Source organism: Piliocolobus tephrosceles, chromosome 19, assembly GCF_002776525.5.
Source record: "Piliocolobus tephrosceles isolate RC106 chromosome 19, ASM277652v3, whole genome shotgun sequence".
In the NCBI taxonomy this organism is placed as follows: Eukaryota; Metazoa; Chordata; class Mammalia; order Primates; family Cercopithecidae; genus Piliocolobus; species Piliocolobus tephrosceles.
In genome coordinates, this window is record NC_045452.1 from 35,255,631 (window position 1) to 35,281,648 (window position 26,018).

General features: G+C 47.2%; 1 protein-coding gene across 12 annotated transcripts in view; it reads right to left on the minus strand.

The window, feature by feature from the left end:
• TRAPPC10 (trafficking protein particle complex 10) overlaps positions 1–26,018 on the minus strand; it is a 97,403-nt gene that overhangs the window by 11,119 nt on the left and 60,266 nt on the right. For all 12 annotated transcript variants that reach the window (XM_023192381.3, XM_023192415.3, XM_026447471.2 and 9 more), the window contains 13 exons: positions 23,376–23,522; positions 22,688–22,802; positions 21,285–21,361; positions 19,823–19,914; positions 17,924–18,064; positions 17,496–17,608; positions 12,516–13,030; positions 10,930–11,071; positions 8,243–8,401; positions 7,282–7,511; positions 5,615–5,715; positions 3,488–3,614; positions 1,288–1,458 (listed from right to left, as the gene is read on the minus strand). In XM_023192381.3, the coding sequence (XP_023048149.2) occupies positions 1,288–1,458; positions 3,488–3,614; positions 5,615–5,715; positions 7,282–7,511; positions 8,243–8,401; positions 10,930–11,071; positions 12,516–13,030; positions 17,496–17,608; positions 17,924–18,064; positions 19,823–19,914; positions 21,285–21,361; positions 22,688–22,802; positions 23,376–23,522 (2,130 nt within the window). The remainder of the gene's footprint in view (positions 1–1,287; positions 1,459–3,487; positions 3,615–5,614; positions 5,716–7,281; positions 7,512–8,242; positions 8,402–10,929; positions 11,072–12,515; positions 13,031–17,495; positions 17,609–17,923; positions 18,065–19,822; positions 19,915–21,284; positions 21,362–22,687; positions 22,803–23,375; positions 23,523–26,018) is intronic.

Here is a 26,018-nt window from a genome sequence, read left to right on the forward strand (position 1 = left end):
AAAAAAAAAAAAAAAAAAATCTGTACTGTGGCTGGGCACAGTGGCTCACATCTGTAATCCCAGCATTTTGGGAGGCCAAGTCAGGTGGATCACCTGAGGTTGGGAGTTTGAGACCAGCCTGACCAACATGGAGAAAGCCTGTCTCTACTAAAAATGCAAAAAATTAGCTGGGTGTGGTGGTGCACGCCTGTAATTCAGCTACTCGGGAGGCTGAGGCAGGAGAATTGCTTGCACCTGGGAGGCAGAGGTTACGGTGAGCTGAGATCATGCCATTGCACTCCAGCCTGGGCAACAAGAGCAAAACTGTCTCAAAAAAATAAATAAATAAAAATTAAAATCATGAGCCAGGTGTGGTGACACATGCCTGCGGTCCCAGCTGCTCGGCAGGCTGAGGTGGGAAGACCATGAGCCCAGAAGGTCCAGGCTGCAGTGAGCTATGATTGTGCCACTGCCCTGCAGCCTGGGTGACAGAGTGAGACCCTGTCTCATAAAAAATTAATTATTTATATATAAATTATTATTATAATATATACTATTATTTAATAATTTGTGATTTTATTTATTCATTTAAATGTATTAAATAAGGCATTATATAAAACATGAAGGTCAAAACAATTTGTCTTGTTTGGAAGGAGATAGACAAAAACTGCTAATATCAAAACTATAAAGACAAACACTTCAAATCAACATGTTTGACAATTTCAAACAGTAAAGAGAAGAAAAGGAAGTATCACAAAATTGCAAAACATTAAGTCGAATAATCTCCCTAAAGGAACACAGCACACACCTCTATCTACTCACCTAGCTCAAGGCTACTCTTCATTCCACACTCAAATTGGCTTCTAAAACATGATGCACAAGTTCTAAGAAAATCTTCACAACATTCAGCTAGCAAGTTTTCAGCTTTTCTTTGAAGAACTAGAGATACGCCTTAGAAAACAATGCCCCTGAAGATGAAATGACTCCAAGAAATATTTCCAGGGCGTTACTAAGTCAACATGAGAAAGGGAAAAAGAAGAAAAAAGGAGTCTTGGGGCCTTCCAAATGACAAACACTCCTCTTAGAGATGCCCCCAGGAGTGTAGGCATCTCAGATTTGTCACTTGAGAAGGACCTGGGGTTCTAAAATAAAGACAGTTGATGATTCAACTACCCCAGCACCTGTTTTTCTCCAGCTGCTCCTTCATTATGTTGGCAGAAGCTGTCTATTCAGTTCTTCAGATGATAAAGAACATAATGCCATCTTTCATTCTTCCACCACACCCTCCCAAAACAATACATCACTTACAAAAAAATTTTCCACTTTAAATTCATAAGTATACGGCTTTAAGGAGATAGACAGCTGTTCCTCAGAAGCTGGGGAAAATCCAACAGAGAACCGGCAATGCAGAGAAGGGGGAGGCTCTTCTGTCCACTTGAGTTCCCAGACGAAGAACACCGACTGCTTGCTGTAGATGGGCTGGAAAGAGAGTCGGGGGTCACTGTTCACACAGCACCATAACCGCAAAGACAACACAGACACTGCAGCGAAACACACGCCATGCGAAGGGTGCTGAGCAGACACCATGGGCGGGCCTCTGTCTCACAGCACGCCTGTGCACGCTGCTCTAGGCCCCACAGCACCTGTCCCTGCCCTGATTCCCTTTGTCTGGCCTTGTCCCAGCAGAAGACTGTACAAAATTGGTAAATCTTTAATTTTTCATGATTCCATAACTTTTATATCATATGAGATCATTAAAAAGTAGCTTCATTTTCTTTTTTTTTTTTTCTTTTTGAAACGGAGTCTCCTTCTGTTGCCCAGGCTGGAGTGCAGTGACATGATCTCGGCTCACTGCGACCTCTGCCTCCTGGGTTCAAGTGATTCTCCTGTGTCGGCCTCCCAAGTAGCTGGGATCACAGACGCATGCCACCATGCCCAGCTAACTTTCTTTTTATTTTAGTAGAGACGGGGTTTCCCCGTGTTGCCCAAGAGGGTCTTGAATTCCTGAGCTCAGGCAATCCACCTGCCTCGGCCTCCCAAAGTGCTTGGATTACAGGTGTGAGCCACCACGCCCCATCAATTTTTTTTCCCCTTTTTTTAGAGACAGGGTCTCACTCTATCACCCAGGCTGGAATGCCATGGCGCGATCACAGCTCACTGCAGCCCAACCTCCCAGGTTCAAGAGATCTTCTCACCTCAGCTTCCTGGGTAGCTGGGAATACAGGTGTGTGCCACCATGCCTGACTAATTTTTGTATTTGTAGAGATGGGGTTTGCTATGTTGCCCAGCCTGATCTCAAACTCCTGAGCTCAAGTGATCCACCCACCTGGGCCTTCCAAAGTGTTGGAATCACAGGTGTGAGCCACCATGCCCAAAGGATATTAATGGATATTAATTAATATATAGTATATCCCATGCAGCACCAAAACGGGGGAATAGATCATCAATTAATTAAAAAGTACATCTTGGCTAGAGGTGGTGGCTCATGGCTGTAATCCCAACACTTTAGGAGGCCAAGGTGGGTGGTTCACCTGAGGTCAGCAGTTCAAGACCAGCCTGACCAACATGGTGAAACCACGTCTCTATTAAAAATACAAAAATTAGCTGGGTGTGTTAGCGGGCGCCTGTAATCCCAGCTACTCGGGAGGCTGAGACAGGAGAATTGCTAGAACCCAGGAGGCAGAGGTTGCAGTGAGGTAAGGTCACGCGATTGCATTCCAGCCTGGGTGACAAGAGCAAAACTCCATCTCAAAAAAAGATAAATAAAAATTTTAAAAATAAAAAGTAAGTCTTTATATCCAGCCAATTATTTTATATTTAAATTATTTTAGGAACCAGCACAACCTGATGTATGGGTTGAACACCGCTATTACATGTAGAGTCCACACCTAAAAGCACAGTGACAAGCTCCAGGACTATCTGAAAGAGCTGAAGGATTAGTGGGGGAGAATCCTTTGAAAATGCTGAAGATTCAGACATCCATTAAGAGAGCCTTCGAGCTCTAAACCCTCAGCATTTAGTGCCTAAAAACATACGTGAAAAATCAACAGAAAAAGCAAGGTCAAGACTCAGCCAGGCAGCGAGGCATAAACAGAAAAAGCAAGGTCCAGATGCAGGCACGAGCATGGCTCTTTTACAAAGGCACCAACGTGTCGGGCACCATCGCTCTGGCACTGGCAGGCATCACGCTCCGGGCAGAGTGGAGCAGTGCCCATGCAATCAACAGTGCGTTCAAACAGAAGCTTGTACCTGCACACGTCTATGCATAGAGTGGGACCAGTTCCAGATTTAATTCTTCTAAAAAGAAGAATTCATCCATCCAGCCACCCACTTACTCAGCAGCAAGCCCCCATCCAGCCTCAGGGCAGCCGGAGGAGCTGCACAGGAGCCTTTACTCATCAGCAGTGCAGCTGTTCTATCTAAAGGCTCGATCGCAATACATACTACGTCATTCCGTACACTCTGGTTCTCTGTTGAGAAGTTATGCTCAGGTCTACACAATGTTTACCTGCTGGGACTGCGTGTTCAGTGGTACTAGTTGCAGGTCGGTACTATCACTGGTATCTACAAGATAACTATCTGACAGCTGAAAGTCAAGTTCTGACAAATTCTGGACACAAACTTGAACATATTTCCTAAAGCGGAAAAACAAGAAGTATTATTTTGATATGTAACAACTTTATTAAATATATCTTAGCTTTGTTAAGGAGACCCTCTCTGTCTGGGGAATCAAAAAAGCAGCAAAGCAAAGTAAGCTACGTTGTTGCGTATGTTTCTCCTTCAGATTTCACACCGAAAAGTGTCGGAAAAAAAAAACCTTTTTGGCCGGGCACAGTGGCCCACGCCTGTAATCCCAGCACTTTGGGAGGCCGAGGTGGGCAGATTATGAGGTCAGGAGACCGAGACCATCCTGGCCAACATGGTGAAACCCCATCTCTATTAAAAACACAAAAATTAGCCAGACACGGTGGCACGTGTCTGTAATTCTGTAATCCCAGCTACTGAGGAGGCTGAGGTATGAGAATAGCTTGAACCCAGGAGGCAGAGGTTGCAGTGAGCTGAGATCGTGCCACTGCACTCCAGTCTGGTGACAGGGAGAGACTCCGTCTCAAAAAAATAACAAATAAAAATAAATAAACATTTTTTAAGAGGCGATTTCTGTGAGGAAATGGAAGAAAGAATATAGTTTCTGACCAGCCTTATTATAAAGTGATCATGGCTGGTCACCCTCACTGGCCTGTGGGGAGCCACAGGGAGAGAGCAGCGGCCCTCCTCATTAGAGGTGAAGACTCTTCATTGAGACATGAAAGGCGGGGCTTATCTCCATTTCCATTACATGCAAAGCTTTGAAAAACAATAATAATAGTTATTATTTTTTGAGACAGAGTATTGCTCTTGTCACCCAGGCTGGAGTGCAATGGCACGATCTTGGCTCAATGCAACCTCCACTTCCCGGGTTCAAGCAATTCTCTTGCCTCAGCCTCCGTAGTAGTTGGGATTACAGGCATGCGCCACCATGCCCAGCTCATTTTTGTATTTTTAGTAGAGATGGGGGTTTTCCTATGTTGGTCAGGCTGGTATTGAACTCCTGACCTCGTGATCCGCCTGCCTCGGCCTCCCAAAGTACTGGGATTACAGGCGTGAGCCACCGTGCCCAGATGAAAAATAATTTTTTAATAAGGTTCTTTTAGAGATTATTGATGTTTTTAACCATTAATATCTACAGCTCCCTTTGCTGTGATCTGAAGGGGAAGAAAAGCTGCTAGTATAATGTTCCATTCTAAACACGGTTCTGACATTTTTGTTTCCAAATTATCCAATCATCATCAATGGATAAAAAGTTGCAGTGAGAGGCCAGGCCAGCATCCCGAGCCCAGTGATCAACGCTAGCACCGTCAATAAGGTGGGGCACCTGGACACCGCGGGCCTCCCAGTGCAGTCAATAGGAAGCACACAGCCCCACCTGCCTCAAAGCAGAATCGGAGTCTACTCAAGCCTTTAGGGCGGCTGTTTTCCACCGAGGCAAGTCTGCCCCACCAAGAGGACACTGGGCAGTGTCTACAGACATCTGTGGCTGCCACACCTGGGGGCGGGCAGTGCTACTGGCATCTCATGGGAGAGCCTGGGGTGCTGCTCAACACCCTACAGCACACAGGACAGCCCCTACAACAGAGTTATCTGGCCCAAAATGTCACTCATGCTGAGCTTAAAAGTTCCTGTTCTAGAGGTTGTAGGCAACTGACAAGAGATACAGGGACAGGGGAATTAGTTGAACAAATCCAGCCAGATCCAGAAAGGTGGGCCTCCAGAGGAAACCTGCGTGGTGAACAAGTCGATGGCTTGAAAACAGGGAAGAAAGGATGAACAGAGGTCTAGTGGTCTGATGGAGATTTTGGATCCCAAGTCACACAAACCAACCATAAAAGGTCATTTTCAGACAGTTGGGAAAATCTGAATATGAACTGGGTGTCACAGGATACCAGGGAATTGTGAATTTTAAGAGACGAACAACGGCCTTGTGGTCACATAAGAACACATCCTTTGTCATCACGAAGGCCACCTTTGAACATTAGGAACCTCCACTTAGAAGAGTCCCGGGAAACCAGCCAGGGCCTGCACACCACGCCTCTGTTACCGTGTTCCTGAGGACAGCAGGGCGTGCGTGGTCCTGAAGGGCACACTGAAGGTCAGTGCGATGACCGTGGAGTAGATGGACCACGGGCAGTCAATCGACACCTGAGGAGGAAGCATAAAGACACTCTCTGACCACTCGCCCGACGGACAGCACAACCACCACCACTGCTGCCCAGAGACACCTGCAGTGCCTGCCCACACCCTAGTCATTTTATTATGGCTTCAACCACTCGTTCTCCAGGAAGCAAAGCCTTACCTAACACATACACAAACCAACGAGAAATAGGACACTATGTCTACAGACAAGAGAAACGAACACAGAAGTGGCAAGATGTGCACCCGTCACCAGAATCATCTCAATGGCGGAAGAGCACAGCCGTCCCCTAAGCAGCAGACCCACCTGCTGCTCCCATAAACGGAGGACCACAGAGCCATGTTTCAATGTGCACAGGGTTTTGACACAGTGCTTTGAGTCATGTATTTCCAGATGACATTAGTCAATGAGTACTCCATATTTAGTGAGTTCTCTAAGCATTAATCCATGTGAGGCTGAATATGTAACTGAAAACCAGATCAGTTTAGGGGCACAGGGAGCACACAGATATTACATCCCTTAAGGGCAGGAATGAAGCAAGTCTCAAGCCTCATTCCCCACAGGGAAGAGGTGAGTACCCCAGCACACAGCGTGCGTGCCGCCAGCGCCAGGGAAAAGCAGGATAACACGGCACACAGCACCGGTGCCGCCAGCGCCAGGAAAGAGCGGGATACTCAGGCACACGGCACAGGTGCCGCCAGCGCCACGAAAGAGCTGGATACTCGGGCACACGGCACAGGTGCTGCCAGCGCCAGGGAAGAGCGGGATACTCAGGCACACAGCACAGGTGCCACCAGTGCTGCACGTTCCTGCTGAGCTGAGCGCCACCTTCGCGAATGGTGAACATCTGTGTGAGTTAAGGGAAAGATACTTCCTCAGGTATCTTCAAAAACTGAACATTATAACATTCTTCTTCAGGTGTGGACTTGTCTGGTAACTTCGTGCTTCGGAAAGACGGCACTCCTTGCCCTTTTTCCCCCACTGCTCTTGGGCATCTACTGCGACCCTCAGGCTGTTTCAGAGCCCTCAGGATTCATTTCTGGGCTACAAGACTTGGGCACACCCTGGGTAACATGATGTAGTGACACATTCCATGAGCTGATTTCCTGTGGATCTGGGACCGAAATCACATCTTTCTCAAGTAACTGTCAATGAGTACCAGCACCAAAGCCTAAAACGACACAGCTCCTCCCTGGCTGAGCTTATGATGTTTCAGTGGACAGAGACACCGAGACACACATGACACAGTCCTCCTCTGGCCTTGTCACTGGTCAAAGAGACATGACCCAAGTCTGATGCCCCTCATGCCTAGGCCTGCCCTAACCTCTTACAGGAAACTCCCTGGCCCCTGGAACTGAGAGGGAAAGGTAGAACTGGGCTTGCCTCTGTCCTTGCAAAAAATGCACCCCTTATCTAAGAAAGGGTGATTCACAGAACTGCTAACCACACGGCCAGGTTGTCAGGAATCGGAAGGAGCCAGGCTACCAGCAGGCATCGCTACATCGCCTCTCCCAGCAGGTGGGCGGGCACGGAGGCCTCACAAGCTAAGTAAGCTCCTCCACTGCTCGACTCACTTTGTGGTCTGTGGTAACCATGCAGTGGCCAGTTTTCTGTTTGTCCTTATGTTTCCTGTGGGGCTCTGCCATCCCCAGCATGTCACTCTCCCCTCCGAGTGCTGGGGCTGAAGGTAAAGAGAGAACTTCCAGTTCAAATTCGATCACATGGTATGCAGGCGCAACGGGCAGACTGATGCTCGTGACCTTGTCAGAGGACTGAATCCGGAGCGCGGCATCAGAAGACTGTTCTGCGAAAGACAGAAAAAGTCACTTCAAAGCTGTTCTCTCGGTTTCACTCGTCCTTTTCCTTACAGCAGGTGATGGCCCAGCAGTGAGGCCACTGCTCAACCTCTCCTGCTCCTGCGCACCTGGCAGGCAAACCCAAGAACAAAGCCCCTAGGAGAGAGCGGCCCAGTGTGAAAGCCGGCAGGCAGGAGCCAGACCCATCACTGCTCACAAGCTGAAGACAGGAAAAGGACATTTCCCACAGGGACCACCCAAGCCCTACGTATGTCCCTGCATGACCTTCTCCCGTTCCGTCTCATCTGCAGACCCACCCCCACCCCCAGGGGAGCAGGGTCCTCCCCTTCCCCTTCTTCACAGCTGGGGCTGGGAGGATGCAGTGCTCAGGGCTCTCAGCAGCACCGACAAGGGCTGCTCTGCTTTTGCTTCTCGGGAGCAGGGCCAGCCTGGGGTGGACAGGGTCTGGCAGGCATCGCTGTGCAACGTGACGCCACATCTCCTATCCTCCGTCAGGCAAGCACTGCTCGGCCACGCAACGTGTGAACCACTGCCGGTTTACCACCTCAAATGGGACCCCAGCACAGGCACCAGGCCGCAGTGCTCCTATGGAACACTGATCCCAGACACTGTTGAGGGGCACTCAGCAGGACAGCAACAAGGCCAGGCTCACCCTCACACCCACACAGCGCAGGGCAAGGTGGGTGTCCTCCTCGGGCCTGGGTGGACGGCACCTCACCTCTCGTGTTGGAGTAGACCATGGCCCTGCTCTCCGCCTGGCACAGAATAAGCATGGCTTCTGCATTGCTGAGCTGCAGGCTGTCTCCGTTCTTTATCGTGTAATGGCCGGTAGTGACAGTGAACTTGACTCTCTGAGGAATGCCTGCCAGAAGGCTATCTAAAGGAAAAGAGATCGCGGCTCAGCACCACTGCCAACCAGAAGACGGCAACTCAGGGCCTACAATGGGGTGAAGAGGGGCTCTGTTTCTTTTATTTACTATGAAAGATTTGCTCCTTTGGGATCTCCATGAATTCTCTCTATTTCCATTCCCTTCTGCCCTCACTTTTCATCTCAATGATGTGGACTACAGGGCTGAAGGAGAACCTTGCTGGGGAAGAAAGAATTCTGTGAGTCAAGGAGTCTTATCCCCATCTGGGTTTAGCAAGTCAGGGATTATGATCAGGACCATGTCTCCGAGGGCCACAAAGTGTGCCTGCCAGGAAGTAGTAGGAAAGAATCAGATAATGAAGCTTAAGAAAAGACTGTAAACAAAATTTGACTGTACTGGTGCTGTTCAAATACTCAAGACATTCTCTGGCTTTTTCAGCTTCAGGCCACAGGCTTTTGGGTTAAGAACAGTCAGCAGTCAGGTGCCCCCCTCACTCCCAGACAGCAGTGAGGGGCAGGAGTGAGCTGAGGCCTCTGAGAACCCTGTCACAGGGAAGGCAGAAGGCAGGCAAGATACCAGGACTTGGGGGAGAGTGGACAGAGACAGCGGACACTAGGCGGGAAGCAGGAGCCAGGCCATGAGCCTGGCACTGCAGACGCTGGGCCATGGGGAGGGCAAGGCCTGCTGGCTGGTGCTTCAGCTCCCCTGCGGGAATCAAGTTCAGCTTCTCTACACAATGTTCCGATGGAAGAATCACTGGAGAGACCGACTGCTGTGTCCCACTTCTGACAGCCTTTGCTGGGCATGCAAGAGGCACAAATGCGGAAAAATAGGGAGAATGGGGGAATAACAGAAAAATGCTCTTTGTGATTTTTTCTTCCAAACAGAAGAAACAGGCAAATAAATAAATTGTTCCTAGCCTGAACAAAGGAGACATTCACTCACTCTTGTTCAGTTGCCACATGTTCTGCAATCATTTGTTTACAGCAACTCCTTCCAATTTTAGAACTTATCAGAAAGGACAATAGCTTCGAATTTCTCAAATGCCATACCAGATGGACAAGTTTAATCATCCCTTTCAAAGGAAAACTTTTTTTTTTTTAAGAGATGCAGTTTTGTTCTGTTACCCAGGCTGGAGAGCAGTGGCGCCATCACAGCTCCCTGCAGCCTCAAACTCCTGGGTCAGGAAGCTGAGGCTCCAGCCTGCAGCTGGGACTAGAGGCCATGGTGCATCACTACACCCGGCTAATTTACTTCATTTTTTAACTTTGTAGAGATGGGGTTTTGTCATCCTGCCCCAACTGGCTTGCCCATGCTGGTCTCAAAGTCTTGGCCTCCCAAAGTGCTGGGATCTGAGTATAGATCATAACTAAATCTAGTGGTTAGCATCTGAGACGTACTTCTAAGCAGGAAATTATATACACATTTATGAAACTGTGGTAGACATGAGCTGCTACTTGGCTAGTGTGACCCTGTGAAATACACGTGTGGTCTTCAGCCCATTTCCCGGCGCACTAGCTCCCAAATTCCTCACAATCTCTGAAGTGATGTCTTTTTGTAGGCTAATGAGATGACTGGAGGCTGGCAGCTCCAAGGTAGCTTCAAGATGGGGACTGGCCACCAGAGTGACCAGGGCAGGACTAGAGGGTTGGGCCTTTCAGCAGCACCACCCAACCTCCAAGGAGGAAAGAGGGGCTGAAGGTCGACTTGCTCATCAGTGGCCAGTGGTGTAACTGATCGTGCCTGTGTAATGTCGCTTCCATAAAAACCAAAGGACAGGATCTGGAGAGCTTTCGGGCAGCTGAACACATGGAGATTCCTGGAGGGTGGCACCCAGGGAGGGCGTGGAAGCTCTGCACCCCTTTCCCCATACCTCACCCTCCGCACTTCTTCATCTATATCCTTTATAGTAATCCAGTCAACGTGTTTCCCTGAGTTCTGTGAGCTGTTCTAACAAATTCTTCAAACCCTGAAAGGGGGTTGTGGGAGCCCTGATTTCTAGCTAGTCGGTCAGAAGCACAAGTAAAAGAACCCTGGGCTGGCGGCTGGCATGGGAAGTGGGGGACTGTCTTGGGGACTGAGCCCTCACCCTGTGACGTCTGATGCCAGCTCCAGTAGACAGGGTCAGAACAGAATTGCAGGACCCCGCTGCAGGGCTGACTGCTTGCTTGCTGGCAGGGGGAAATCCCTGCACATTTAGGTCCAGAAGTCCTCTGCACTGATTATTAGGTTGAGGAAGCCAATAGAAAAAATACTTTGAGTTTCTTTTTTCCACTCTCAGAGCTAATTCTTCTATGTTTCTTATTTTCAGATACACCATGTTTATTAAATATGAAAAAGCAATTATAGGAAAGCAAATACTCAGATAAACAAAAGAGGCAGTCAGCTAGTTCCCAGGCAAATTTCCCATTATGTTACCCGAAATACCTCTTAGAGGCAGACACAGCTAAAAAGTACGAGAAGCCTGGCATCTCAGCAGGTCTCCTCAGAATCGCCCCTGCAGCGCACCTCCTGAAGGGCTGGGGACCCCACTCACCAGCCAGCGGCTCCACGTGCAGCTGGGGCTCCTGCGAGTACACGTCATACTGCACAATGGGGTAGATGTGAGGGAGGACGAACCACACGGAGCCCACTGAGGCGCACAGCTGCCTGAGTGTATATGTTCCAGGTTCCTTGGCCTAGAGTCAGAAAATCAGGCATCTGAAACCACGTCAACCCAGTTTTGTAGTTAGGAGCTCCCTGCGGTAGTGCTGTGCGGTGTTCTCTCTCAACTACAGAAAGGCCTGTACTTCCTTCCCTCTTGTACCCCCTGCTCTTGTGCCCAAACCTCTGAGGGCCTCTTCAGAAGGCCCTCAGAATCTCCCAATTCATGATTTTCTGAGTAACTGATGCTTAAATTTAACTTTAATAAGGTATTTTCAACTTTATAAACTGTATTTGTGGCATTCTTTTTTTTGTGAGACAGAGTCTCGCTCTGTTGCCCAGGCTGGAGTGCAGTGGCGCCATCTCGGCTCACTGCAAGCTCCGCCTCCTGGGTTCACTCCATTCTCCTGCCTCAGCCTCCCGAGTAGCTGGGACTACAGGCACCCGCCACCTCGCCCGGCTAGTTTTTGTATTTTTAACAGAGATGGGGTTTCACCGCGTTAGCCACGATGGTCTCCATCTCCTGACCTCGTGATCTGCCCGCCTCGGCCTCCCAAAGTGCTGGGATTACAGGCGTGAGCCACCGTGCCCGGCCTGTGGCATTTTCTTTGATGGGTGTATTTAGTAGACATTCAGCACGAGATTTAAGCCCTGCTCTAGACTAAAAGCGTGACAAACAGCTGTACTTTCCACAAGCCAAATCCTGTTAGGTTAGTGCAACTTACAGGACATCCTGTGTCACAGAAAACTTTATGTTAGAGTGGGTGAGAAACACCAGTTTTGACACCCAGCCAGTCACAAAGGGAAAATAAGGTCGAGTGGGAAAGTATACCACCTTCTTGAAACCTCATTTTTTTTTTTTTTTTTGAGACGGAGTCTCGCTCTGTCGCCCGGGCTGGAGTGCAGTGGCCGGATCTCAGCTCACTGCAAGCTCCGCCCCCCGGGTTTACGCCATTCTCCTGTCTCAGCCTCCCGAGTAGCTGGGACCACAGGCGCCCGCCACCTCGCCCGGCTCGTTTCTTTTGTATTTTTTAGTAGAGACAGGGTTTCACCGGGTTAGCCAGGATGGTATCAATCTCCTGACCTCGTGATCCTGCCCATCTCGGCCTCCCAGAGTGCTAGGATTACAGGCTTGAGCCACCGCGCCCGGCCGAAACCTCATTTTAACAAATGAGGGTGTATATTTTCATACGCGGGGGAAAAGCTAACTGAACCCAATAATCCAATGAGTTAAAAAGCTAACTTAATCTAAGAACAAATATCTATGTTAAGAACTTCACTTAAAATGTATCGACTGTCAGAAAATTGTATAGACACGAAAGAAAACATCAGTGTATTTTTGTATAAGGATAGAGACAAAAACAGGGTTAGGAGAACGAAGGACTCTACTCAGTTCTCACCACACTCCAGACGGTTCTTGCAAGTTCCACGGCCCTTCTTTACAAACTTGAAAGTCAAGTTCCCATCCTGAACGCATACCTGAGTCCTGAAGGTTATCTGGTTGGCGCCTGGTTCCAGGGTCACGTGGCTGCACCTCAGCACGTGGGCCCCCTCCTCCAGAGCCACCCCCGAGGGCATCTCTAGAGAGGAGCTGCTCTCCTGCCTTCTCAGGAGCATGTGGACGTTTCTGCAGATAATCCCGGTCGTGTTCAAGGAGTTATCAGACGGGCTTCTCTCAAACATCTCATACAGCTCCAGGGCGGGCAAACTGTTTTGGGATACAGGGAAAGGTGCGGTCTCGGGTGGAAAGTTAATGATCCCGTTGGACATCTTGTGCTTGGTAAGCCACTCCGCAGTCTTCCGGTAGCTGTTCTTCTCAATGCTGAAGTGGACATTGACCACAATCTGCTCCACATGAACGGGCACAGGCATCTGGCTGTACATGGTTATCTCAATGCACAGAACACCGCCCACGTGGACCACGGCATTGGAGGGATCAAAATGGAGATCTCGCAGCTGTGCAAAGGACTGCATGGGTAGCACGATCTTATGACCTGTAAACAGACATTATCGTAACTTACTCCCCAAGTCACACTTCCTGGCAGTAAGCAGCAGCAGGCCGTGGACACAGTAAGATTACTGAGAGCGTGCTGGAGCAAGCAGCAGTGATGTGCAGAACAGCCAAGCCCAGCCTCTTGTCATCTTCACACCCCCAAAAAGTTATTGTGTCAAAAGCAAAATATTAACAAATACCTACGTAATGCCCAGAAATCATAAAATGGACAGAAGTTAACCTTCTCAAGTCTGCTTTGACAAACCTAAGAGAAATACAGGTAAACTACCTCTCCATTCCAAACTAAAATTTGTAAATAGTGTAATTTCTAGAGCTATTTTCAAGAGATTCCAGTATTTTCTCACCTACTTAAAAACATGCTCAGTGAAGAAGATGTCCAAGTGCCCTGCTGTAATGTGGAAATAAACCCCAGGTGTTTGCCAGTCTACGGAGTCAGCCGATTAAACAAGGACCCCTTTGTGCCCCAGGCTCAGGACGGTAGCTACCAGCCAGGTCAGTCGCTGCTGAAGTGAGAGCCTAGTGCTCTCTCTGGACCCTTCTCACTCTGACCAAACTGTAACTACCCTACTTTTGTCTAGAAAATCCACAAGGCTGCAGAACTGACCAGTCAAGTATTTATTAAATATTCATCAACTAAAGGACTTGCCAAGACTGACGCCACAGATCATGAGAAACAGTAAACAATTGTGGAATATTTTATTCATACAGGGATACCAAGGAACATTGGCAGGAAAATCACAACTCAAATAGTCTCAAATACAAAGCAGCAGATATGGTCATGGCTCTACCAACAATCAGTTTGGGCTAAAGACTCTACAAAGCCAAATTAACGTCATGATGCTTCTGAGAAACCCAACCACATGGATCTCGTTTCCCCCTTTCTTTGAGACAGGGTCTCGCTCTGTCGCCCAGGCAACAGTACAGTAGCACCATCCTGGCTCACTACAGCCCAGTCTTCCTGGGCTCAAGTGATCCTCCCACCTCAGCCTCCCGGGTCGCTGGGACTACAGGTGCCCGCCACCACACCTGGCTAACTTTTTGTAGAGACAGGGTTTCGCCATGTTGCCCAGGCTGGTCTCAAACTCCTGACCTCAAGTGATCTGCCTGCCCGGCCTCCCGAAGTGCTGGGATTACAGGTGTGAGCCACCACACCAGGCCGCAGATGCCGATACATGAATACACGCCAGCAGTCAATAACCACATCAACCTGACCCTGAAACTTCTAGGAAAACTGGTTTTCAAGCAGTTAGTCATGGCTATGACTGAACTACTGTGTTCCCCAACTTGCTTGTGCTGAAGCGCTAACCCCCAACCTGATGGTATCTGGTATTTAACCCCAGGCACCTCTGCAAGGTGCCTGGGGTTAGATGAGACTGTGTGATGGTATTTGGAACCCGGCTCTGCGAGGTGCCTGGGGCTAGATGAGACTGTGTGATGGTATTTGGAACCAGGCTCTGCGAGGTGCCTGAGGTTAGATGAGATTGTGAGGGTAGGGCACGCATGATGAGATTACTGTCCTTTAAGAAGAGTCATCAGACAGCTCGCTCTCTCTTCTTTCCCACCATGTGAGGACAAAGCGAGAAGGCAGCTGTCTCCAAGCAGGGAAGGGAGCCCTCACCAGAAACCGACCCTGTGGCACCCTGATAGCAGACTTTCAGCCTCCAGAACTGTGAGAAAGTAAACGCCTGTTGTTTATGTTAGCCCGAGTAGAGCAACACAGTAACCACCTTAAATAAGCACACTTCAAAACTAAGGTGAGGAGCTCAGCTTCGCAATAAATTTAATCTTACCATACAGCACGATCTACAAGTATATTTTCCAAAACAATTAACGTGACTCTAAGTTCCATTTAGATGCTCCTATGAGGAAACACTGAGACAAATTCCAGAAGGCAGGCCAGCCTGTAGGACAACTGGCTTGGAGGATTCAGCAATGAAAGGACAGGAAGCACTGACACAGGCCACAACACAGATGAGCCTCGAAAACATGACGGTCAGTCAAGAACTCAGCCACAAACCACCACACATTGGACCACGTGTGAAAGTTGTCAGAATCAAAAGGGAGTCACTTGTGCTAAAAAACAACAACAACAAAACCTTGACTAATAGAGCCAGAGAAGGCCATGAAGGGAGGATTCTCATGCATGAATGCCTGATAACAAAAAATGTCACAGAGAGTCTGCAAACACCACAGCCTTGCAGAAAGGCCACTGCAACCTTATACGAAACACTTTTCCACCAAGACATCTGCTCAGCAACTGCTGTCCAACCCTGACTGGTGTCACCCCGGTGATCCTTGCAGCCGAGAGCCACCACCCCAAACCAGTGATGTCATCCTCGTTTCCCTTTAAATCCCTTCCTGAATATGCACACAGTTTACTATGGCCCGTATGTCGCATTGCAATGCCCTATTTCCAAATAAACGCCCTTTTGTAGAGACTCCCTATGTATGCTATTTAGGTGGACAGATTCTACAGGGTGAGTATCCCTTACCCAAAATGACTGGGACAAGAAGCGGTCTACATTTCTGATGGTTGTGGATTTGGGAATGTTTGCACGACATGCTGTTGAGCAGCCCTCATCTAAAACTCCAAAATGTTCCAATAAGCATTTCCTCTGAGAGTCATGCTGGCCCTCAAAAGGTCTTGACTTTTAAAACAATGCAGATTTCCAGATTAGGGATACTCCACCTGTATTTGTATGAAACATCCAGAATAGGAATCTCGAGAGACAGAGAGTAGATTCGTGGCTGTAGGAAGGGGGTGGCGGGGTTAAGTATGGCGTTTCTTTTTAGGGTGATAAATATGTTTCAAAACTGACTGTGGTGGCTAGGCACAGTGGCTCACACTTGTAATTCCAGCACTTTGGGAGACCCAGGTGTATAGATTCCTTGAGCTCAGGAGTTAAAGACCAGCCTGGGTGATATGGCAAAACCCCGTCTCTACTAAAAATATAAAAATTAGCCAGGCATGGTGGTGTGCTCCTGTAGTCCAAGCTACACGGGACGTGGAAGCGGGAGGAGCAACTGAGCCCAAAAAGCAGAGGCTGCAGTGGGCTACCATGCCACTGCATGATTCTCTGGGTGACAGAGAAGACAAAAAATAGCTGGGTGTGGTTACCACACCTGTGGTCCCTGCCACTTGGGAAGCCAAAGTAAGAGGATCTCTCAACTCTGCGAGGTTGAGGCTACAGTGAGCTGGGATTGCACCACTGCACTCCAGCCCAGGCAACAGAGAAAGATTGTCAGTAAGAAAAAAAACAAAACAATACTGATGGTGGCAATGGTCACACACATTTCTGAAACAGACTAAAAGCCATTGAATTATAAACTTCAAATGAGTGAATTACGTAGTTTGTGAATATCACAATAATGCTGTTATATTTAAAAAAAAAAAAAAAAAAGCTCTGTCTTAAAAAATAAAGAAAAAGGTCAGGTGTGGTGGCTCACACCTGTAATCCCAGCCCTTTGGGAGGTTGAGGTGGATGGATCACCTGAGATCAGAAGTTTGAGACCAGCCTGGCCAACAGAGTGAAACACTGTCTCTACTAAAAATAGAAAAAATTAGCCAGGATGGTGGCAGGTGCCCATAATCCCAACTACTTGGGAGGCTGAGGCAGGAGAATTGCCTGAAGACGACGGTTGGGGTGAGCCAAGATCACACAATTGCACTGCAGCTTGGACGACAGAGCGAGACTCTGTCTTAAAAAAGAAGGAGGAGGAGGAAGGAGGAGGAAGGAGGAGGAAGGAGGAGGAGAAGAAGAAGAAAAAGAGATGGGAAAAAAATTTTTTTTTTGAGATGGAATCTCGCTCTGTTGCCCAGGCTGGAGTGCAGTGGCATGACCTCGATTCACTGCAAGCTCCGCCTCCCGGGTTCACACTATTCTCCTGCCTCAGCCTCCCAAGTAGCTGGGACTACAGGCGCCCACCACCATGCCCGGCTAATTTCTTTTTGTATTTTTAGTAGATATGGGGTTTCACCGTGTTAGCCAGGATGGCTATGATCTCCTGACCTTGTGATCCGCCCGCCTCGGCCTCCCAAAGTGCTGGGATTACAGGCAGAACTTTTTTTTTAAATTAAAAGAGAAATGAGATCTAACAACCACATGTAATATGTGATATCCTGTTGGACTCTATTAAAAATGATTTATAAAAATATTTTAAGACAATTAGGGAAATGTGAATATGGCCTACTTAGTAGATATCAGAACCTTATTAATTCTTTGGGTGTGGTTAAGAGACTGTCCTTATATTTAGAAGATCCAATGTGGTCTAGAGTTTGGCTTTAAGCAAACAGAAAAAAAGTCAAGTGAAAGACATAGATACATGTTAGCTACACAGCCAAATGTTAGCAATTGTTTACTCTTAAGCAGCTGGTATATCTTATATTCTTTTTACTTTGTAATGTTTGAAAATATTCCTAGTAAAGTTTTAAGAACTGGTCTTACCTGGGCTGTCTGACGGCTGGCTGGCAAAGTCAAGTATCTCCTGGCAGAAGTGCTTGCGCTCCTCTTCAGTGAGGTGGTGGTCACTGGCTAAAAGGCTGCTGGTCTGCAGGTAGCTGGAGTGGAGAGGTAAGGAGCGTGGAGAGGCTCATACTGAGGAGTGTGGGGCAAAGTGGATGCAAAGCCTCCTACAGCCTTCACAGAGGCTTCAAAAGCCAAAGGGCTTTTTTTTTTTTTTTAAGTTACTAGGACTCAAAATTAGATTATAAAAAATCGACTAGATATTTCATTAATTCTCTATACAATACATATGTATAAGGTAGGACTTTTCTCTCCTTAATAACAGATGAGAATGAAACATTTGATTGTGGGCAATGTTGCTGTATAAATAGAAAATAATTTTCCTGCTTCATGGAAACATTAAAGGATACTTTTCAATTTGTCCAAGGTGCTTTTGACATTCAGCCAGCTGCTTCCTTGTGTGTGTGATGGGGAGTGCCCAGCCCTCAGCCAGGTAATTTTTCAATGCTCCTTGAAGATAGATTTCTGCCTTTTGTGGAGCCTTTTTCCTCCTTGCAAAATCAACAAACAGTAGCTTTCATTACAGCTAGGAATAATCAACACACTGAGACCCCACCTCTCCCGCCTTGGCCTTCATCCTCCAGACTCCATGCCAGGACAGACTCAGCATCTTCAGATAGCCCTTTTCCACCCACCCCGCTCCGTGAGAAAGAGCACCTACTCAGGACGAATAATTAGACTCCCAGGCAAAGATCTGAGAAATGAGCGTGTGGTGATAAAAGCACAACACATTGTTGGTCTAGCTTTATACACACTTCGAGGAACTTCCATAGCTGAATCTCAGGATAAGAAAGTGAGCGTATCATTAATGATCTCGAGCTGACAGGCAAGAGAGTCACGGTTAAGAGAAGGTGAAGGAAGGGCTTGTCCACACGTACAGTGCTCGTCAGCAATGAAGCCAGGAAGTCCAGGTATGGGTCTACACTACCTACTAAAGGCACAGAAACACAGAAGCAGTCGACAGGGCGCAAGTGGAAGGGAGCACAGAGTCACTTGGAAACTCAGGCAAAGAGCACTCCACAGGCTCCGGCTTCCAGAGAACACCAGAGAATTAAAATAGCAATACTTGGCCCCTGCAAAGTGAAGTTTAAAGCACAACTGTTTTGTAAGAGATGGGGTCTTGCTCTGTCACTCAGGCTGGCATACAGTGGCGTGATCATAGTTCACTGCAGCCTCAAACTCCTCAGCTCAAGTGATCCTCCCGCCTCAGCCTCCTCCACAGTAGCTGGACTATTGGTGTGTGTGGCCTTGCCTGCCTTTAAAATGCAAATTAATCAGGGCTTGTCAAAGCCTCAGGAGTAACAAGGATCCCCTCCCCTTCCCGAAGAAGCCTCTTTGCTTCATCAAGGAGCACCTTCCTCTTTAAGACACACTACATGGAAATTCAAGAGAACTACATTCTAGCTGTAACTCTGCCGTTAATTAGTGGGTAATTGGCTAAGCTGCTCCAATCACATCTGGAAAACTAGAAAGTTCACTTAGCTGATCTGAGAATCCCTTTCCAGCCAATTCACATCAGTTCAAATCAATTCTCATTTCTTGCTTCACCTATGAAATTACTTGAGTACAGATTTCAAGATCTCATTTCAATCACACTTTTTTTTTTAAGAAAATGAAAACAAGCATCGTTTTCCTTAAACTTGTATCTCCTTTCAGTACTTTGAAATAGTAACCACATGACTCACTGGGGTTTCTTCTCTTTGACTGTCTGATTTTATGAAACACACTAGAAATATGTTAAATTTTGAGTTTTTCTGGACTCAAACTTCAAAACTGGAGCTGGAATGGAAATCCTGCAGTATCTGTACACACCTTCTTCCAGTTATCCCGCGATCATCCCTCTTTCACGAACCTGACACATGCAGTACCTTTACATCAATGGCCTTGAGGTTTTCCAGTCCTCTTAATACTTGATAAAATGCTATATAACAAAATACGTAAGATCTATATGCCAATTTACTCACCATTATGCTTTCTTACAATTATTTAATTAAACTTAGTTACAAAAATTTATATATTTAATTAAATAAAATAATCTCCAAGACCAATAACAGTTTTTAAGAGTAACAAGCAGAAAAGCTCTCCATCTGGTTTTCAGAAAAAACTAAAAAACAAAATTATGAGGACTGGGTAAGATAACCTACACTTTTCAGTCTACACATTAAGGCACACTTTACATTAACTCCATCTATAACAAATCTTCTCATGTGTATGTTTAGAATTCAAAGAAAAAGTACAAAATCAATTACATGTAAAACTCTGCCAGATCTTTTCCAACAAACTTGGCAGATCGAATCCTCCCAATGCTCGTATACATTTCAATGGTAGCATGGGACAAATCCTGTGGGGAAGTAAAAAAAACAATTACGGACTTGAACTTTTCATGACAGACAAATACTACATTTATTTACCTAAAGCTGACGCAAAAGACATTGTTGGGTTTTTTTGTTTTGAGACACAGTCTCGCTCCGTCACTCAGGCTGGAGCACAGCGGCGAGATCTCCGCTCACTGCAACCTCCGCCTCACAGGTTTAAGGGATTCTTGTGCCTCAGCCTCCCAAGCAGCTGGGACTACAGGTGCCACCACGCCTGGCTACCTTTTTGTATTTTTAGCAGAGACGGGGTTTCGCCATGTTGGCTAGGCTGGTCTCAAACTCCTGACCTCAAGTAATCCTCCCACCTCAGCCTCCCACAAGTGCTGAATTACAAGCGTGGGCCACCAGGCCCAGCCTGCAGAAGACACTGTTATTAATATAACATTATTTTTTCCTTTGCATCTATTTTTGTGTTGAGCTTTTCTGTTATAATCAAAATTGGTAACCCGTGTAAAAATTATGAAGCATAATAATAAAAGAAACCCACAAACTCATCCAAAACGTCTAACTTTTCCAAGGACTTTCTGCATGTGGGTGATGTGCTGGATATTTTTCATACCTGTGTGTCTAAGAGGTACAGCCATTACAGGCAGTCCAAACGCTCGAGATGCCCATGACCCTGGGGATGATGCTGACCCACCACACTGCTACCTACACCGTTTTTTAAAGTTTCGCTAATTTAAATCTTTCAAAATCAAATACAATAGCTCTGCCCAAGTCCAAATTACTCCTTTTTACAAAGAAAAGTATTCATTATCCTCTCTTATAATTTCCGTGTAAGAAAAACCAATTTGAGCCGGGCGCGGTGGCTCAAGCCTGTAATCCCAGCACTTTGGGAGGCCGAGACGGGCGGATCACGAGGTCAGGAGTTCGAGACCATCCTGGCTAACACGGTGAAACCCCGTCTCTACTAAAAAATACAAAAAGCTAGCCAGGCAAGGTGGCTGGCGCCTGTAGCCCCAGCTACTCGGGAGGCTGAGGCAGGAGAATGGCGTAAACCCGGGAGGCGGAGCTTGCAGTGAGCTGAGATCCGGCCACTGCACTCCAGCCTGGGCGACAGAGCGAGACTCCGTCTCAAAAAAAAAAAAAAAAGAAAACCCAATTTGAACAAAACTGTAAATATTCAAAGATGATTCCATGCCCAAATATGGTACCATGGGTACTAATACGCACTTGATGAACAACTATTCCATGTTTTGTCCACAACTCCCCAGGTACCAAAGAAACTAAAAAAACCAACAAGAAGGGGCCCCCAATACCAGCTCCTTCCCAACTCAACAGGCCTTCTAGAGACAGGTATTCATGGAGCAGACATTAAACACTTGTTAATACTTACTAAGTAGTGTTTTTCAAAAGCTTCCACTGATGATAATGCTTCTTTCAGTTTCTTATAAGGACTCTGAGCTGTGTTGGCTTAAACAGAAAGAAACGAGAGTCCTTCTTCATCCTCATCATGTCCAGTCACATGACTTTACATTCACTTTCACATACTGCAGGTGGATGACCCCACCTGACTCTTGTGAAATTATAAACATGGCCAATGCCAACTGAAACTAGATGATTATGTATATTCTCTTTCAATTCACATATTCATAAAATAGTCAAAACACTTTTGTGTCATGCTTTTCTCTGATCTTTAGAACTAGACTTTTTAGAAATATATTTTACAAATATTCCAATGAATTAAATTACTTTTGAAATGATCTGAAATGGTCTCAAGTTGAAACAGTGAAATATACACACTAAGTATTTTTTCCCTTAAACACTTAAAACAGTGAGTAATGCTCCTTTCAAAGAGCCTTACTAATCAGGAGAATTTTTTGTTTTCTTCTTTTTTGAATGGAGTTCCACTCTTGTTGCCCAGGCTGGAGTGCAATGGAGCAATCTTGGCTCACTGCAACCTCCACCTCCGAGGTTCAAGCAATTCTCCTGCGTCAGCCTCCGGAGTAGTTGGGATTACAGGCATGCGCCACCATGCCCGGCTAATTTTGCATTTTTAGTAGAGACAGGGTTTCTCCTTGTTGGTCAGGCTGGTCTCGAATTCCCAACCTCAGGTGATCTGCCCACCTCGGCCTCCCAAAGTGCTGGGATTACAGGCATGAGCCACTGTGCCCAGCTAATTTATTTTAAAAAGTTTGCTGGGAGGCCAGGGCAGGAGGATTACTTGAGGCCGGGAGTTTGAGACCAGCCTGGGCAATACAGCAATACTCCATCTCTACAAAAAATAAAAAAAATTAGCCAAGTGTGGTAGCACACACTTGTAGTCCCAGTTACTTGGCAGGTTGAAGCAAGAGGATCCCTTGAGCCCAGGAGGTCAAAGCTGCAATGAGCCAAGATTGTGCCACTGCACTCCAGTCTGGGCAAGACAGTGAGACCCTGTCTCTTAAAAAAAAAAAAAAAAAAAATCATCAGGTTGTATTGTTAGAAAAACAGATCATCTGTAATTCAGAGAGAGAGTGGTGCATTTGAACATGAGCAATAAAATCCCTTAAGCCCAGGAGAAACTCAGCTACGTTTCTCAAACTCCTTCCAATTCCTTCAACTATTTCTAATATTGCATTATGCTGTTAAAAGGTAAAATATCAGGTGCTTTAATCCAGTCAGCTAATAATGGATATAATTTTCCAAATGGTGAGTAATATGATTACTATTAGAACCTGGGTTAAATGTGCCAACTTGCAAAGGACATTTTCATTACTGTCCACCTTACCACTAACATAGGTACGTACAAAAAAGTACCTGTTTCTGGTCGCTCAGCTCCCAAACCTGCCAAAAGGTCAACTGTCCTGTTGAGATCCTCTGAGTTAGGTCCTTTCTCTGACACAAGTCCACATAGATAGCCCAAGGACTTTAACTGTTAAGATAAATTCACAATTTCAATTAATTTGCCATAAGAGTCAGCAGGGAATTCAAGAATTTAAATATAAAAATTCAAATCCAGCTAAATTCTAGAAGAAATTTAGCTTTCCTACCCAAATGACTCAAATCTGGATACAAAAATACATCCTACACAACAACTCCCAGTAAAACTTGGAGGGCGGGAATCCTCTGCTTCAGCTCCCTGAGTTCCCCAGACTCCGCCTGCACCTGCAGAAGCCATGCCCTGGGAGCCTACCTGCTGCACACACCAGCACAGCTCTGCCTGCTGAGGTGACATTTCAGCACCACCCTCCGTGTCCCCCGACTCAGGGTACAGAGTCACTTTCATGGGAGCACAGCGAGTGCTTGCTGTCTGCTGACTACATCGACGTGGTAGGGAACTATGACTTCTTTGGCTGCACCCGGACACCTCCTACAGCCACTAAAGTGGATGCATCAATGATCTAAATAAGCAGGAGGAAAGCAGCTCCAAACAGCAGACTTCCTCTGCCACCCAGGCATGGCTGCAGAGACAACACGAGCGTTCCATACTTGGGCAGGTAGGCACCTTTTCTGTGGCATAGCTCCACAGCCCCACAGTGTGGGCAATGTTTGAGTCGATCTGCGTCCGGTCACAGCAGCCCTCTATCCTCTGCAACACCTCCAGACAGCTCAGAAACACCCAGCAGTCCAGAGCACCAGGCGGGACGGAGACCTGTGGGGGTGCAAGTGCGAACGTGTGAGGGGCGCTCCGGGAGAGAGCTTGAACAAACCCACATGCTCTAGCTTGAATGTGCAAAACCCTCCCTCCCTCAAGCAGCCACCTCATCTAACAGTGCTGTGATCTGCAGAGCTACAGGAGAGAGAAAGGGGCCGAGGACACTAATCACCTACACTCACATGTAGGTGAAGAGAAAAGCTGTGTGACCTATATTCAAATGTGTTAACAGGTTTTAGGTATGACTTTCAATTATTATATTTTTGAAAACCTTACTAAGAAAAAGCCTCTGCAGGTCTAGATCTGAAAAATATATACAGAAAAATATTTTTTTAAAAAAGGAAAAGCCTAGAAAAAGACCAAATAGGATCATTTACTTAAAGAGTGAGGACTGGCCAAACATCAGCGTCACATGGGGAGGGAAAACTAAGACTTCAGATGACTGTTCGGTCACAGTTAAGAAAGATCACGTTCAACAGCAGAAACTGAATACTGAGTAGAAGTATCACAGGAGGACTTACAGGTCACTCTTCAGGCGTGATAAAGACAGCACAATTATGTCTGGGAAGAAGAGCTCCCTACTGCTCCCGACACACTGCAGTATTTACAGGAGAAACCCAATGTCTGTATTTGAAAAACATCCCAGGGCAAGTGAACAAGGACGCAGACGAAGCAGAGCTGGCCAGGCACCGCGCCTACTCTGACTGCTCCTGGGTCCCACGCACGCACTACGCTATTCTCTCTGCTTCTGGATTTCCTTGAGCCTTTCCACTTAAAAACAAAAAAGAAACACCATTGGAAAAGCAAAAGCGCCTGCTCTGTAAGATGCAGCGTCCCCCACATTCTAGCACCTCTGAAATAGGAACGTTTCTCTCAATCAAGTGGCACCTCACACTCTTCAGTGGCAATGCTGGCTTTTTCTCTGGTGGCACTAACTTCATGACGCGTCTTAGTTTTGGTGAAATGTGTTCACCAGTGCTCTTCAAATCACCAGTCAACAGGTGATGAGCTGCCACTACCAGGGAAACTGACTCCCATAAGAACTCTTGCAAGGCGCCCTGAGCACAAACAAAGGACCTGGAACCAACAAGGAAGAACCAGAGTGCCATCAAATGCTCCCATAAAAGCTAAAATGCCCAATTTTTGAAAAGTAAGATAAGCTACTTAAATCTTTTGGGGAAAAAAATCAGCATAGGACAGAAACTGCGTGATTGGAAGCCACTTTCAGAAAGCTGCACAACTCTCTCACCCAAACACACCCCACCGAGGGAAGGTGCAGAAAAGTGGGGCAGCCGGACGCAGCTCTGAGATCCTGGACAGAGCATGTCCCTCTGACTGAGAAGCGTCCTCATCAGTCAGACCAGAGCAGACCTGGAGTAGGCTGACTGCACCTTGCAGGCCCGCCTGGTTCCCAGGTGCCAGGAGACCTGGGATACTTTTCATCTCCCAAGATGATACCACCACCAGTACCCACTATGCAAAAGCTTCTGTAAACAAGTGCCTCCCCTGGGCACACACTGGTGACAGAAAGACCTCCTAGCAGAGGCCAGGTGCGGTGGCTCACGCCTGTGATTCCAGCACTTTCGGAGGCCAAGGTGGGTGGATCACCTGAGGTCAGGAGTTTGAGACCAGCCTGACCAATATGATGAAACCCCGTCTCTACTAAAAATACAAAAATTAGCAGGGTGTGGTGGCATGTGCCTGTAATCCCAGCTACTCGAGAGGCTGAGACAGGAGAATCATTTGAATCCGAGAGGCGGAGGTTGCTGTGAGCCAAGATCATGCCATTGCACTCCAGTCTGAGCAACAATAGCGAAACTCCGTCTCAAAAACAAAACAAAACAAAACAAAAACCTCCTAGGAGACCACAAGAGACTCCTACAAAGCAGGAAGGCGCACAGTGCTTGCGGTCAAGATGCATCCACAGAGAAGGGAGATAAAGACCAAGAGCCACAGCAGGGGAGCCGCGGCAGAGGGCGCTGGATGCAGAAGCAAGAGCAGCCGAGGCACCAGGTGCTGACTGAGTCAGCAGGGAACAGCAGCAACCGAGAGCGGAGGAGCCGCCTGACAGCACAGGTGCACCTCAGAAAGGCTCCCAAATGATTCCACCAAAATGCCAACGGTGGCATTAATTACTGCGTGGCATGATTATAGAACAGTTCTTGGTATATTTTTTTCCTGCAAAGAGCAAGTCCCGCTTTGGTAAGCTTGAACGACAGTATTAAAAAAGTAGCAGCATCAGGCAGCAGTAGCTTTTCTGGGCTAAAAACAACAAAATCCAGTGGCAGCCATTGGCCACTGACTGCTGAGACTTCACCTTCAACTTCCATCCCGGAAGAGGTGGGAGAGAGCAGGCAGGTCCTGCACACGCCCACGCCAAGGTACACGGCAGGCTGTCACTGAATAACAGAAACCTGAAGGTGAGCTCGGCCACCCCTCCCTCTGGAACTCACACCTCCCACAGTGCGAAGCCTCCCCGGGGCCTGCTCCGGT